The 16513-nt window shown below is 35.8% G+C and overlaps 1 protein-coding gene across 4 annotated transcripts in view; it reads left to right on the top strand.

Annotated features, from left to right (window-relative positions):
* Positions 1-16513, top strand: part of RPRD1A (regulation of nuclear pre-mRNA domain containing 1A) — a 69806-nt gene that overhangs the window by 27223 nt on the left and 26070 nt on the right. For 3 of the 4 annotated variants that reach the window (XM_006938854.4, XM_011288029.4, XM_006938855.5), the window contains exons 3-6: positions 579-685; positions 766-863; positions 3799-3925; positions 4034-4209. In XM_006938854.4, coding sequence (XP_006938916.1) covers positions 579-685; positions 766-863; positions 3799-3925; positions 4034-4209 — 508 coding nt within the window. Of the gene's footprint in view, positions 1-578; positions 686-765; positions 864-3798; positions 3926-4033; positions 4210-5480; positions 7578-16513 lie in introns of those variants that run through there. The other variant, XM_019815179.3, reaches the window with a different exon arrangement.

Raw genomic sequence — 16513 nt, 5'->3', positions numbered from 1 at the left:
GCCAGATCTCTGCATGATGCTTCTCTTTAATACTTGGTTCTTTTTTGTGGCACTTGTAAATAACAGCTGCCATAAAGCTCCATTTGTGTCTCCAGTGTCAAAGATAGTGCCTTGATCAATAAATATTTGTTAAATAAATTTAAAAATCACCTATTTGAAATCTTCTTGGCCTCATAATCAGCCGCCATTAGGTTAAGGGCATCTTCTCTATAAACACCTGTAGCTTGTACAAGCACTTTTTTGGGTAATTTTTTGTTTATTAAGATGTCTGGGAGCACCTGGCTGGCTTAGTTGACAGAGCGTGTGACTGTTGATCTCAGGGTTGTAAGTTTGAGCCCTATGTTGGGTGTAGAGATTACCTAAAAATAAAATCTTAAACAAAACTGTCTGTAAGCTTTTAAAGGAAGCTGGGAGTATGTCTGTCTTGATCACTTCACTCTGAACTTCTGATCACATAGTTGTGCTCAGTAAAAATTTGGACTGCTTTTTCTCAGAGAATGAATGTCTGACTGTATTTTAAATCACCATTGCCTTTTCAGTAACACTGTTAATTGTTAATATTTTTATTTTTTCTTTAGTGAAACTGATGAAAGTTGTAAGAAGCACCTTGGAAGGGTATTATCTATTTGGGAAGAAAGGTCTGTTTATGAGAATGATGTGTTAGAACAACTTAAGCAAGCTCTGTGTAAGTGTGTAATCTTTTATCGTGATCTCTCCATTAAAATGTTTCCTTTCATTAAAACTTTTGATGTTCTTTCAATTCAGATGGCGATAAGAAGCCTAGGAAGCGAACTTATGAACAGATAAAGGTGGATGAAAATGAAAACTGTTCCTCTCTGGGATCTCCAAGTGAACCACCACAGGTAGAAGTTTTTCTCTGTTAAGGGAGTTGTGTTACTATTACTTCATGTGGTCACTAAGCTTTATTAATTTTGAGGTTTTACTAATATAAATTGACTTTTATTATAATTCTGAGTGCAAGAAAGAAGCTTTGTGAATATCTCTTCTGATTAACAGATTGCTTATGTTTATTATGGTATGTTGTATGTTTTATATTAGGCAGTTATATTTTACATAGAAAGGTTATCTGATTGCTAAGTATGATTAGGTCTGGTGAGATATCTGTCACTTTTAAATAGTTTCCTTTTAAATAAATAAAACATTGTATGATAAACCCTTTGTTGTATGATTTAACTACACTGAGAATGCCATTCTTAGAGATATACAACTGCCCTTTACTGTATTTTTGCTTTTAAACATGTAAAAATGAGTGTTATAGCAGCAAGCATGTACTCATACAGTTCTATGTAACTATATAGAACCATATAGTTCCATGGTAAAATAAGACAGATTAGAGTTATTATCTTAATACCCCATGTCCTCCCAGGTTGGTACAGTATAGCATTCCTTAGCCATCAAATGATTCCAGAAAAACATTTTTAACTTTTAATTATGTGGGCATTGAGTGTTAAAGCTTCCTCCTTCTATGTTTCAAACATATAGGAGGGACAGATAAAATTTAAAAGGAGAAAATGAAGACATAGCCATACTCATAAAACAAGGTAAATATCTTTGTGGACTAGAAATGGTACAGAAGCACAATTCAATATGTGGGCCAGAGCCTGGTTCTTGCTGAGCTTTGGTCAGGAAACAGACATGGCTTTCCAGAAATAAGTATCCTGTAGGGTAATAAGAACTCACAGTGCTCCATGGGAGTTGGAGGACTGGACCTGAATTCCCTGCATGCAGCCAGAGGCTGGTTGAAACTCTTTCCCCAGTGAAAGGAGCTAGAAAGAAAGATAGAACCAATCACTGCCTAGAACTTTGTGTGTATATTCGTAGTAGTACTGGGGAGGCAGAAAGAATCTGACCAAGGTGCTCAGCTGGGACCTGAACCAAACTGCCTGTTCACTCATTGATAGGAGGTACTGAAGCCCATATGATCACCAGGGACAAGAGCTTGAATAAAAAAGTAATAAGAACATAATGTTTTGAACAACCAAACCTTAAGGTGTATATTTTTTTCTATTTGGTAATAATTTAAGACAAAGCGCTTTGTGCAACAAGCCCTTTTATGATTCCATGAACAGTATTTTATCTGAGTTTTAGATACAGAGTCTGATCCTTTTTTATTTTCCCTGATGACAGACTAACTCCAGTTGTACTTCTTAGGAGTATCTAGTACTTAAATAAAACACTGTTGCTTTTCATTTTATGATGACTATTTTCAGATTAGTTGTACTGCTTAATTTTCAGTGGTTCAGCTTTGTAGGTACCATTTTGTGTCATTCTTTATAAGAATGGCTAAAATTTCTCTTCGTAGGATCCACTTGAACTCATTTCATTCTCCTCTATTAGAAAGTTGTAGGCTAGTGTTGTTTTCAGACAACTGTGCTTGTTTATCTGATCTTTGACCCAGCACTAGAAACTTAGAATTAACTCATGTGGGAATGTGAATGTGAGATGAAAGCATGCGTATCAGGACCATAAAGCCAGATGACTTTTCAGAACTTCAGAAAGCTTTAGAACTTTCTAGGACTCATTAAGAAATGACAATATAAAAGTTAATTGGGGCCCACGAGAAAAAAAGCTTCATGATAATCGTCATTGCTCTTAAGCTCACTTTCATTTGTAGGGGGGGATGTATCTTATAACAAAATTATTTTGTAAAATATTAGAATTTTAAAAACATAGTAACGAATTAAAAGCATACATGGGATAGTATATTTATTAGGTGTCATTCATTGTTATCATGCTGGATCATCTGTGTGCTAGACCCCAGTGATAGCATTTTTTTTTTTTTTTTTTTTTTTTTTTTTGTCAGGGAATAGCTTAAAGAAAAATCAGTAACTATCAGTGTCATCTCAATGTATTCACAGAATTGGTTATGTCCTATATTTTTCAAGTGTGTGTATAATTACCTACTGTTCCAGGAACTAGTCTTAGAGATATAAAAAAAAAAAAAAAAGGAGGTGGACGGCGATGGAAACCAGTAAAAATAAAATATTCATTTTTCTTTGGAGTAAATTTATAAATATTATGAATTGTGAAATTATCAGCAAAGACTTACCCTTTCTTCCTAATTATATCTTATACGAAAACAGTATAAGTAAAATATTCTAATGATAAAATAATTTTTACATTGGTTAAGTGTAATATAAGTATTAGCCGTCAGATATATGGAATTTTGTGATCTCTTAATGATCTTATTAGCAAACTGTAGGATAGTTGAAGATAACCATATTTGAACATATTCCAAAACTACATTGCTTTTGTGCTTCACGTACATCACTTAGAAATAGACTTTGTGAGACTCTTCTGTGTTGTAGCAGAACATGATTTGTATCCTCCTTCCCCCAATATCTAATTTAGTATTAAAAATTCTCATGTATAATAATATAATGAATATGTCATATGTAAAACGTGTAACGTCTAGGTTGAAGTTATAGCCTGCTTTCCCTTCTACCACTGTATGTATTTGGCATATAAATCAACCATGTCACTTTCAGAGCCCAGTAATTATTTTTACACTGTCTCCATTGCTTGAGTATGACTTCCTCAAAGCTGAGGGCCATGTCTTATTTTAGTTTCCAATTTATATATTTCCAGTGACTAACATAGTATAGTTTCTTTTTCCTAATATATAAAAGAAATGGACTATCTTTAAAAGCAGTTTATACTTGAAACTTTAAACAAGTATACAGCCCATAAGGATAAAGGAATATGAAATAAAATTGAGGTCTTTTGTATTTGTTTAAGCTTCATTTATTTTGGTTCTAAAGTTGTGTAACTTTTTAGACTCTAGATCTTGTTAGAGCATTACAAGATCTAGAGAATGCAGCTTCAGGTGATGCAGCAGTTCATCAGAGGATAGCGTCTTTGCCTGTTGAAGTCCAAGAAGTATCCCTACTAGATAAAATAACAGGTAAGAAAAGAAAATGTGATCTGGAACTTTTTGGAAGTCAGGGTGAGGGAACGGCATATGGCATTGTTTTTGTTGTGTAATAATTCTATTATTCTGTGCTTTTCTTAGATAAAGAATCTGGAGAAAGGCTTTCTAAAATGGTAGAGGATGCTTGTATGTTGCTGGCAGATTACAATGGCAGATTGGCGGCTGAAATAGATGATAGGAAGCAACTCACTCGAATGTTAGCAGATTTTCTTCGTTGTCAAAAGGAAGCCCTTGCAGAGAAAGAGCATAAATTGGAAGTGCGTAACCTTTTCCTTCTTTAGTGCTTATTTGTTTAATTTATTTTTTGGTAGGAATTTCAAAATATTTCTGTTCCTGTACATTTTGCATATTTTTAGACAGTGGCCCAGGTAAGCTTCTCCTTGCAGGAAAGGGCTTCTTTCTACTTGGACCAAGTCAACCTAAGTAAACTTAGAAATGTGGAATTACGGAAACGGGCTGCTTTTTAAAATTATTCATGTGAAATCCCAGTAATAGTAATTCATCATAAGAGTTTAAACTCTTCAAGAGCAAAACTAGTGGGAAAATAGCAGTTAGTATGAAGTCTGGTGTCATCTATAGTAAATTATGGTTGGATTTATTGAATTCCTGTTCAGAATACATGCAGGCTTTTAGGTATACAGTTAAGAAATAAAAAGAGTTTTTTTGGCATAGAATTTGTTGTGGGTATGCTAGTCCCCCTCTCCCAGTCCCTGAACAATTCATCAGTTTTGTTCACAAAGTCAGTCTTCAAGTTACTCTTTTGTTCCATCCCTGATTCTGATGTTTAACATATTTCCACCTCACTCCTGGCTCATACACACCCTTAGGTAGAAAGTCGCTCCTTTAAATTAAATGGTGATTGCTGCAGTTGATGAATCTGGAGGTGCAGGGTGAAAAAAGAAACATCCTCATATTTTCTTTGAGCAGAGTAGCTGTTGTTGGGTAGATGGGCCAGATTTGTTTTTGTTTTTGTTTTTTTTTTAAGAATCTTTTTTGACTAGTTCTTATTTAAATTGTTTATTGCTGTAGCAATTTCCTGTTGTAATTCGATGTAATAGAATTTCTGACTTGTCTGGATCCCTTTATTTAAACCGTTCTCTGTAAATTTGTAGGTCTGTTAGGATACTGCCTCTATTAAGTTGCTTTTTAGTGTTCTTGTTTTAGCAGTCTCTATGCCAAAGAGGATTGTCCCTTCTACTTGTGAGACCTGCTGTTTGATCAAGAGCTTTCCCACCCCAAATTCTCAGCTCTTCATTTAGCATTACCCCTTTTCATTGTGGAGCAAAGTTGTTGGCACCATGCTCCACCTTTAGAAAGGTTTCCCAATTGTACATAAAAAAGAAAAGGTAAACAATTTTAAAAAGATACATGTGATACGTAACTTGCCAGTTTTGATCTTGTGATGCAACTTGTCTTAAACCTACTGTACTTGTTTTACTGTTAGCAGAATTAAGGGTAAGTAATGTGCAATTCTTGTCTTTAGTCTTTTGGTATGGTTTCTTTAACTTCTATTGAGCTTCTGTTGCAGGTATTGGACATGGGCGTATCTTCTAACGATGTCATCATCATTAGCATATTCTTCCTGCTAAAAATAAATATCAAACTCCAAAGCCTGTATCGTCTCATGTTTTTGAAGATTCAAGACTGAAACTTTGTTTTTCTACTGTATGCTTTTTCACTTAAGTTGGTTATTTATTACTGGTTACAAAAATAGAATTTATGTTTGAAATGTAAGTGTAGGAATAGATCAGATGTCACCCTCCAGTTACCTCTTTTCCCAGTTCCTTTCAGCTAGATTGCGTAGTTGATAGTTCTGGTGATGAGGTTGATGATAATAATAACAGTAACATTTACCATGTGTCAGGTGCTATTGTAAGCATGTCACATCTGTCAGCTCATTTAATCCTACATAGGAAGAATTATCCCCACTTTACAGGTAAAGAAACTGAGGCACAGGGAAATTACATAACTTGCCCAAGGTCACAAAGAGATTGTAAATTGTTAAGAACCCGGGGACTCCGCCTCCAAAAGACACATTTGCTTCCGGGTTTTACTTAAAGAAATGTAAGATCAAAGCAAAAACTGAAACCCTATCCAGTTCTTTCTGCTTCCTCTCTCTTCAGAGGAATCTACTCTTCAGAGAAATCACTGTCTTAAAGTATTCTAGGAACGTTTTTGTTTTTCTGCGTGGATATTATCATAGTAAAAAGAGATGACCTAAATTATGCAACATTTTTTTACAAGTAAAAAAAAATTTACATCTCTAATAAATCAGGAAGTCATTCTACAGAACTCTGTAAATTATCATTTATAACTGATTTCTTTCTCAGAAGATTATGGCAATGATTTTAGATATTTAGACATTTTTTGTGTCAAGTAGGTGGCATCACTTTGAAGTTGAGGCAGAGAGGTCAAGATTTATACTTCCCATGTAAGCTGTGATGTCATCAGACAGTTTTCAGTTATCTGCATCTTTGAGCATCACCTGTCATTGACCATGTATTGATGACTCATTGGTTTTTCGTTTTTTGTTTTTTGGTTTTTTTTCTTTAAATGGAACAAAAATTTAAAGTATCAGTTCAGGGATTGTCTATTTCATGTTTTTTAAGGAGGTTGCTGTTAAAGCATTTGTAATGAATGAAAAGATGAGTGTTTTTAAAAATTTTGGGTATTATGAATCATTTTTGGAACTTTAGCTGGTTATTAAGCAGATAACTGTCTAAATGGACTATTAATCTAATTTGTATTTATAAAATCCATGTCATAGATTGTTGTAGAAATCATATTTCACCATTTAGAAGTTAAAATTATTGCATTAACTTTTGTTCACCTAGCTTATTTTGGAAGGCATTCATGGATAGGAAACGTAAAGTGACATTTTGATTTTGATACTGTTGGAGAGGGAAAAATACAGAGATCAGAAATTCTTTCACATTCAGTAAGGTAATGTCTTTGATGCTCAATTTTGGATTCTTTTTCATGATACAGTCAGTATAAGAAAACATGCTTTTATCAAATCCCTATCTATGTCATTGTACACTGACAGTGTGCTAGGATTCCATAGAAAATTGTCTAGTTGATGGAGTAGTTTTACGTAGAAAATTGGAAATCACAATTTGATTGATGGCTCTTAAATTATAGTTCTAAGGTTTGGAAGTCAGGATGGACTTCATAGAAGACTGTGTTTATCTTTTGCAGTCTTACATCAGTATGTTCTTATTTAGCTCATCTTTTTAAATGAGGCATAATATTAATTGTATGAATGTTGTTTATTTAAGTCTGTCCCTCTTCTCATGGCGTTAGATTGCAGCCACTGAGTTGCTTTTATTAGTTTTGTGCATTATATGTAGTGCTGCAGAGAACATCCCATCCTGGTGATCAGGCCTGTATAATTGTGCAGGTATATCTGTGGGATTGATTCTTAGAAGCAGAATAAAATAATCTGGGTCCAAGGGAATGTATGTTTAAGTGTTGACAGTATACTCAAGCCCACCAAAGCATTCTGCCGTTTCAATTTTTTAAATTTTTTTGTGCTGCATCTATTTATGTATGTATGTATGTGTGAATATAGTTGATGCAGTGTTATATTAGTTTCAGGTGTAAAGGCTCTGCGTTTTTTTTTGTTTTTTTTTTTTAATGTTTATTTCTGAGAGAAAGAGAGACAAGAGTGTGAGCGGGGAAGGGAGAGAGAGAGAGGGAGACACAGAATCCGGAGCAGGCTCCAGGCTCTGAGCTGAAGTCGGACACTTAATCAGCTGAGTTATCCAGGTGCCCCAGGTTCTGCCTTTTTAAACTCCGTATCATAGGAGTACATCTTTTCCTGTGTAACCTAGCACTTACTATCAGTGATCTTTTAAATTTTTGCATATCTGATACTTTATAAATTATTTTTTTGTTCACTCAGGTTGGTCATCTTTTAAAAATATTTATTGCCCGGCGCCTGGGTGGCTCAGTTGCTTGAGCATCTGACTCTTCATTTCAGGGTCGTGAGTTTGGGTCCTGCGATGGGCATGAAGCAGTGTCAGGCATGAAGCCTACTTAAAAAAAAAAACAAAAAATCTAGCCATTTTATTTCCGTTTCAAATTTCCTATGTCCTTTAACTACTTTTCTCTTTGGTTCTAAGTTTGTATGTTAATATTTGTCTTTGTTTTTGTAGATTTTGGGCTTTCTGGATATAGTTAAGGTGGTCTTCTCAATTCATTACTGTAAAAATACTTTGCTATTTTTCTTTGTTTTTTCCCCTAATATTTTTATCCATTAGGATTTTTTTTGTTTGTTTATGATGTGACATAGAGATCTAATTGAAAGTGATAGTGAATGTCCCTTGTCATGTATTAATGATTAATCAATGACTCAGTCTGTCATTATGTTATGAAGTACCATTTGTTATACTTAATTCGTGTGTGTGTGTGTGTGTACACATGGGAATGTAGTTAGTCCCTTTTCTATTCTATTGGCCAATTTGTCTTACCCACCTTTACTTATGCAGATTTTTGTTTGTATTATTTTTGGTATTGTTTGTATCTACAATTTAAATAATGATTATTGTATACATGAATTTTTACTTTCTTCCCACTTTATACATATTTAATAGCTTTCATACTTGATATTTCTCATGCCATGTTGCTAAGTAGATGTTTCTTAATTTACTTGGCCTTTTACCTGTTTCTGAATGTACTGTTTACTCTTGTTATCCTTCCCCTCTATCTGCTAGATGGTATTTTCCTGGATTTTCAAAAGTATTTAATTTCATAAAACTTTGTTTTCTCGGGCACCTGGGTGGCTCAGTTGATCAATTGTCCAACTCTTGATTTTAGCTCAGGTCGTGATCTCAAGGTTTGTGGGACTGAATCCCCCAATGCTTAACCTAATTTTTATTTTTTAAATGCTTAAGAAAAATTTTGTTTTACCTGAGGCATTTATTATTTGTTTGTTTTTAATTTATTTATTGTGAGAGACAGCAACAGCGCAAGTGGGTGGAAGGGCCGAGAGAGGGAGAATCCCAAGAGGGCTCTGCGTTGTCAGCACAGAGCCCAATGTGGGGCTCAGACTCATGTGAGATCGTGAGCTGAGCCAAAATCAAGAGTTGGACACTTAACCAATTGAGCCACCCAGGTGCCCTTTCCCTAAGATATTTAATGATTAGAAATTTCTAATATTAATTCTCTTACTATAGGAAATAATGTTTTAAATAGTACTGAAAATTTTAAATTAAAATTTTATTGCTGGAGGTGTTTACCTGCATGTAGCAGGTTGAGCTGCTGGTTGTAACAGTCTAAAGGATGGAGAGGAATGGTGGCAGTGGCAGTGTTTGACAGCCTGATTGAAGTTGCTGAGTGGATTACAGTGGGGACAAATTTCAATAGGGAAACAGAGCTTAATTAGAAAGTTTTATATTGCGGATAATGTAGGCCTGAACCTTACTTGGTGATAGCACTGAGAAAACAAAGGAATGGGCGGGATGGGAACAATTGAATCATAATTTAATTGGGTCTGAGCATAGAAAGTAGAAGGAATCAGTGATAAATGAAATTTTGGAAACCATGGGGCAAATGAATCTGGCATTGACTAAAAGGATACTAAAATAAGGGACTAGTTTTGCTGAGGAGGATGATTTGGTTTTAGGCAGGTCAAATTTTTTAACTTTTTCACTTTCATTTTTGTGCAGTGAGGTATATTATTATTTTTTTCCCAGCTTTATTGAGATAACTGGCATATGAGTGAATTAAAGGGTTTTTTTTTGCTTTCTTAAAAAATTGAAACATAGTTGACACCAGAGTTTTTCTAGTTGTAAAAGTAGTACATGTTCCTCGTAGTTTAGAAGCCATTCATAAGCACACACAGATGCCACCTAAAATCTCATTACCTCCTAAAGAACCATTGATAAGATTTGAGAGATGGAATCCCAGTGTATGCTATTTTATATAGTCTTTTTTACATATTTACAGTAAACATTTTCTCATGATTATATTCTCATCTAAAATGAAGTATTTCTTTAACCAGCTCTTTATTGTTTAGCGTTTGTTTTTTCCAGTTTCTTGTTATTAGAAAAACATAGTTTTGAATCACACTTTAGGTAAATCCTTGCTTATTTTTGATAATTTTTTCTTTTTTTTAATGTTTGTTTATTTTTGCATTTTTTTTCTTTTTTTTTTTTTAATTTTTTTTTCAACGTTTATTTATTTTTGGGACAGAGAGACAGAGCATGAACGGGGGAGGGACAGAGAGAGAGGGAGACACAGAATCGGAAACAGGCTCCAGGCTCTGAGCCATCAGCCCAGAGCCCGACGTGGGGCTCGAGCTCACGGACCGCAAGATCGTGACCTGGCTGAAGTCGGACGCTTAACCGACTGCGCCACCCAGGCGCCCCAAATGTTTGTTTATTTTTGAGAGACAGAGCACGGCTTGGGGAGGGGCAGAGAGAGAGGGAGATACAGAATCTAAGCAGGCTCCAGGCTCTGAGCTGTCAGCACAGAGCCCGATGTGGGACTTGAACCCATGAACCGTGAGATTATGACCTGAGCCGAAGTCGGACACTTAACCGACTGAGCTACCCAGACACTGTGATAATTTTTTCATAAATTCCTAGATGTAGGGGGAAAAAATGAAAGCAGTGAGGCAAAGGTAATTTTAATGCTCAGTCTTCTAGAATTTAAGAAAACAAAATTGATATTCTGTCTGGTGACAAAGGGAGGTGGAAGTGGAGACGTCTCAACTGCATATTAATTGATATAAATTCATAATGACAATCTGTGTGAAGACAGTTGATAATAAGTATCAGAAACCCTTATTTTTACATAATTATTTTTTCTGCTCTTTTCCTTTTACCAGGTCATTTAAATTGCATAATGCTCTCAGAGTAGCTAGTTGGTAGGGAGAATTCTGGGAGCCATTAAAGTGATGGTATATTTTTTGCTTTTGTATTTTAAAAAACCGTAGTTGGGGCACCGGGGTGGCTCAGTCGGTAAGCATCCAACTCTTTGGCTCGGGTCATGACATCATGGTTCCTGAATTTGAGCTCCACTCTAACAATGTCTCCCTGTGTCTCTGCCCCTCCTACACTTTCTCTCTCTCTCAAAATAAATTTAAAAACTTAAAAAACATGTGGTAAAATACACGTAAAATTGACCATCTTAACTATTTAAAAACACTTTTTTAAGTTTTATTTTTTGAAAGAAAGTGTGTAGAGGGAGGGAGAGAAAGGATCTTAAGCAGGCCACCATGCCCACCAGGGAGCCTGATGGTGGAGCTTGATCTCGTGATTGTGAGATCATGACCTGAGCTAAAATCAAGGGTCAAGGATGTTTAACCCACTGAGCCATCCAGGTGCCGTGACTATCTTAACCATTTTTAAGTGTATGCTTCAGTAGTGTTAAGTACATTCTCGTTGCTGTGCAGCGTATCTCCAGAATTCTTTCATCTTGCAAACTGAAACTCATACCCATTACGCAGCTCTTCATTCCCTACTGTCTCCAGCCCTGACAACCACCATTCTTTCTGTCTCTGAATTTGACTAGGTACCTAATACAAGTAGAATCATGCACTTTTTGTGATTGGCTTACTTCACTCAGCATAATGTACTCTAGGTTTATTGGTGGTGTAACGTGTGCCAGAACTTTCTTCCCTTAAGGCTGAAATACTCCATGGTATGTATATACCACATTTTGTTTTCCCATGTGTCTTTTGGATACTTGGGTTGGTTCCACTTTATTGCTGTTGTGAATAATGCTGCTATGAACATGGGGTCTTAGCATGTATTTATTTTGAGTCCGTCCTTTCAGGTCTTTTGGGTTTATACCCAGAAATGGTATTGCTGCATCATATGACAATTCTATTTTCAAATTTTTTGAGAAACTGATGTACCATATAGCATACCATTCATAACAGTTGCACCATTTTATGTTACTACCAAAAATGCACAGGGTTCTCATTTCCTCACATCCTTGACAGCACTTTTTATTTGGGTTTTTGTTGATAGTAGCCATCCTAATTGATTGGCTATTTGTTTATCATCTTGGAGAAATGTCTGTTCAAGTCCTTTGTCTATTTTTTAAATGGGCTGTTTGTTTCATTGTTATAAAGGGATGATAGATAGATAGATAGATAGATAGATAGATAGATAGATAGATATAGTCTAAAGTTGATACTTGTTATTAAAAAGAGTTTGGAGATAATTTAATGCACCAGTGCTGGAAATTATTCTGGAACATTTCCCAAAACACATTCTCTACTTGAATGTTTCTGATGTAAAGGGAACACACTGTTTTGAGAGCAGTCTTTTCCATTTTCTGGAAAACTGCTAGAACGTATATACTTTTTTATCTTAACATTTTGACAAATGTATTTGCTCAAATATATATATTTGTGTGTGTGTGTGTGTGTGTGTGTGTGTGTGTGTACATACATACACCTTTATGCATTGGGGAAAATGGAAAATACCAAAAATCCAGAATGGAAGATAAAAACCAAAGTCTGCTATTGATATTGAAAATGCATAATTTGAAATAATAGTCCCTTACTCTCTTCCCTTCCTTTTTATAGACCCAATTTTGTTTATAGGATCTTAGATCCTTTTATTGGTGTGTAAAGAATCCTATTTTTTGTGTGTTATTGCCATTATTCATGTATTATTTGTCATGAAAAAATTTACATGAATAGCTATTTCTGTCAACTATGTCAAAATAAAGGACAGGATATAGCAGTCATGAAAAGTAACAAAAAGTCCTTGCATGTCTGAGAACAGCTTTCTTTTTTGCTCACCCATCACTGACTGCTTCACTGAATGTAGAATTCTTGGATCATGTCTTTTCTTTTTTTCTTTTGGCCTAGTTAATGTGTTTTTGCTTTCTCTTGCACATTTAACACTTTGCCTACACATACATAGGATATTGGTCTTTTAATTTTGCCTGATGTTTGAGGGGTGCCTGGATGGCTCAGTTGGTTGGGTGTCCTGCTTTGGCTCAGGTCATGATCTCACAGTTCACGAGTTGGAGCCCCACATCAGGCTTTTGCTTAGGATTCTCTGTCTCCCTCTCTCTGCCTTCCCCCTTCAAAAATAAATAAACATTTAAAAAAGTAATTTTGTTTGATGTTGATGTTCCCTTTAATTGCAAAGATCTAAGTTGTCTTTTATTTTTGCTTCTGATTTTTTATGGTTTCTCCTTTTTTTTAAGTTAAAAAAATATTTTAATGTTTGTTTATTTTTGAGAGAGAGGGGATGGGGGATGGGCAGAGAGAGAGGGAGACACAGGATCCGAAGCAAGCTCCAGGCTCTGAGCTGTCAGCACAGAGCCTGATGTAGGGCTTGAACCCATGAACTGTGAGATCATGACCTGAGCCGAAGTCAGACGCCAAAAAGACCGAGCCACCCAGGCACCCCTCTCTTTAACTTATGTGTATATTGAGTATTCTGAATCTTGACTTCATGTTTATCTTTTTTCATTTTTCCTCATGTCTATAATCTTCCTTTAGTTTCCCTTGAGTGTTTAAAAAATATATGTTTTAGTGTTTATTTATTTTTGAGAGAGAGAGAGAGAGAGAGAGAGAGAGTTAAGAGTGGGGTAGGGTCAGAGAGAGAGGGATACACAGAATCTGAAGCAGGCTCTAGGCTCTGAGCTGTCAGCACACAGCCTGACACAGGCTCGAACTCAAACAGGGAGATCAGACCTGAGCCGAAGTTGGATGCAGGTGCCCCATCCCTTGTATTTTTTTTAAATGTTCATTTTTGAGAGCGAGAGCATGCGTGCAAACTGGGGAGGGGCAGAGAGAGAGGGACAAAGGATCTGAAGCTGCCTCTGCACAGACAGCCCAGAGCCTTGTGCGGGACTCGAGCTCACAAATAGACAAATAGTTAAAGTCTGACACTTAACCAACTGTGCCCCCCAGATGCTCCAAACTTTTTTTTTTTTTTTTTTTTTTTTGATTAGAGTATGCGGGAGAGGGGCACAGGAAGAGAGAGAGAGAATCCTAAGCAGGCTCCACACTCAGTGCAGAGCCTCACATGGGGCCTGATCCCATGACCCCAGAATCACAACCTGAGCCAGTGTAAAAACTGGGTACTCAACTGACTGAGCCACCCAGGTGCCCCTTCCCTTGAGTTTGTTGTTTTTGTTGTATTCTTCCTTACAGCCTGCTTGTCTGATGTTGGGAGTGGAGATTGTTTTCTCACCTTTTTATGGGACTCTGTTGAAACAAAGGGATTTATTATAGCTTTTACTTGGACAACTCACAGATCCTCCCATTCTGGGACAAGTCAGAAGGAAATCAGTCAGAGGAGATGGTAGTGCCAGAGTTTTGTGAGTTTGACAAGTCAGCCCAGATCTGGCTGGAACCTTACCTCTGTTTTGCCAGCATACCAACCGCAGCATTCAGTACTGATTTGGTTATTGCAGTCCCTGGATCATCATGGTATTGGGAGTCCCAGCAGGCACAGGTTCCCTGTTGAAGTGACCCATAGGAGAATCAAGTATAAATGTTCCTAACAAGTTAGTTACACCTCGAAAAGCTTGATACAATCTGCGGTAGTGTTTGGACCTATTTAATGTAAATGTAAAATACTGTTTAATTAGACACTAAGTTTTATAAACCTTAATGTGGTTTTTTTTGTTTATCTTTTTTTTTTTTTTTCTGCAATGAGTGCTTAAAGCTTTTGTTCTCCCTGGTTTTACATTACTTTTTCTAATCCATGGGTTTAGGAATTACGCGAGTAAATATGTGAAAGTGTATGTCTGATGAAAGCAATGGGCTCTGAGAAAGAATCTAAGCATCATTTCAGTAAACAACATGTAACTACAGTAAGACCTATAATGTGTCTTTATATTTTTTATTTTTAAAATAAAGAATATTTAAGTAAGGTCCAGTAAATACAGTTTTTTACTACAGCATGAATAATTTATGGTGTTTATTTCTGCTGTGTATAAGCTTTACTTCTAAGCTCTGAAGTATTTTTTTTTTTATGAAGTGTAATATTTTTGACAATGTAGCATCAGCATTTTTGATCATGTTAATTTTGGTACTACTTCATCGCTTTATTTTTTTAAGTTTGTTAATTTTGAAAGGGGGGAGGGGCAGTGAGAGAGAGAGAGAGAGAGAGAGAGAGAGAGAGAGAGAAAATCCTAAGCAGGCTCTGTGCTGTTGGTGCGGAGTCTAACACAGGGTTCTATCCCACAAACCGTGAGGTCATGACCCAAGCTGAAATCAAAAGTTTGGGGATGCTTAACCGACTGAGCCACCTAGGCACCCCTAAACCTCTTTATTTTTTTAACATCAGCCATTCTTGGAAGTTGTTCATCAGATTCTTATAAAATTAATTTTTAAAATAATATATCTTTCTTATCTTAGTGTTTCATCCTATGGGATTTCTTAAAAACTTGACTTGTCATTTCTTATTTTGGCTTGCTTTCTTTTTAGATTTCTTAAGAATATGTGTATTCTGAATTAAAGATTAAAATGTTTTTATGTGTTAAAGATATAAGGCCAGGACATAGGTCTGTGGTTAGAAGTTTTTCTTAGGTGACTTTGGCCTTAGAGCAGTGAACACTTCAGGAAGCACTTTAGCTTTGTGATGACGAGTGAAGACTCTCGAACTGGATTATAGGAGTTTAAATTCTGACTTCAGCGCTTATTAGCTCACTGACATTCAGCAAAGCATTTGACCTCTTTGTACATCAATTTCCTCGTCTGTAAAATAGGGATAATACTTACACCTGCTTTACATGTTTATTATGTGATTTACATGAATTGGGTGCTTAAAACTGCCCAGCTTATAGTAACTACCTCAGAAGTTCCGGCCCAAACAAGAAAACGTGGAGGTTTTCTAGCCAGCCTGTGTCTTGTCTTACTGTATCTATAGTTCCTCTCAAAAAAGGAGATGTTTATATTGCTAGTTATATTCTTAGCATCTCAGGGATTGTGCCTGGATTCCTAAACTCTTAATATGTATAATCATTTTTTGAGATTCTGATTTATCTGTATCAAGGCCAACTTGTCTGTTTATGGAATCTACCTCTTTAAAATTAGGTACCAAATAAATAAAATTAGGTACGGTATTTGCAATACTGTAATAATTTGCAATATTAGGTACAGTTCACCCTTTTGGTAATTTTTCATGATTTCTTGAAGGTAATTGTCTCAGAAATTAAGTTAGTCTAAAATGTTTTCTGTATTTCACCCCATTGTTCTGGAGTGTAGTTGATTATGTTAAGAGACTTGCAGTCAGAGTGTCACATGATTTCCTTGATGATTTAGATTTTCATTCTATTCCATAGAAAAAACAAAAGCAGGATAGTTGTTCAGACATTCTACCCATGACTTCTATTTTAAGATGTTAGAATAAAATATATAAAACTTAGTGTAACTAATAAAGATGTATATAAAGATACCTTATATGTTACGTATCTTATTTGCATAAACGCAAAATAAAAAGATCTAATGAAAAGAGGGTAAGTGAGGGGAGAGAAATAAAATGGAAAGACAAGATGAAGGAATTGAGGTGAAATATAGAGAGATAAGCTGCATGCACTATTCAGTAGGCCCCTTGCTGTTTGTGCTATTTAAATTAG

The sequence above is a fragment of the Felis catus genome, chromosome D3 (genome assembly GCF_018350175.1).
Source record: "Felis catus isolate Fca126 chromosome D3, F.catus_Fca126_mat1.0, whole genome shotgun sequence".
Lineage (NCBI taxonomy): Eukaryota > Metazoa > Chordata > Mammalia > Carnivora > Felidae > Felis > Felis catus.
This window is presented reverse-complemented; position numbering and strand designations above follow the sequence as displayed.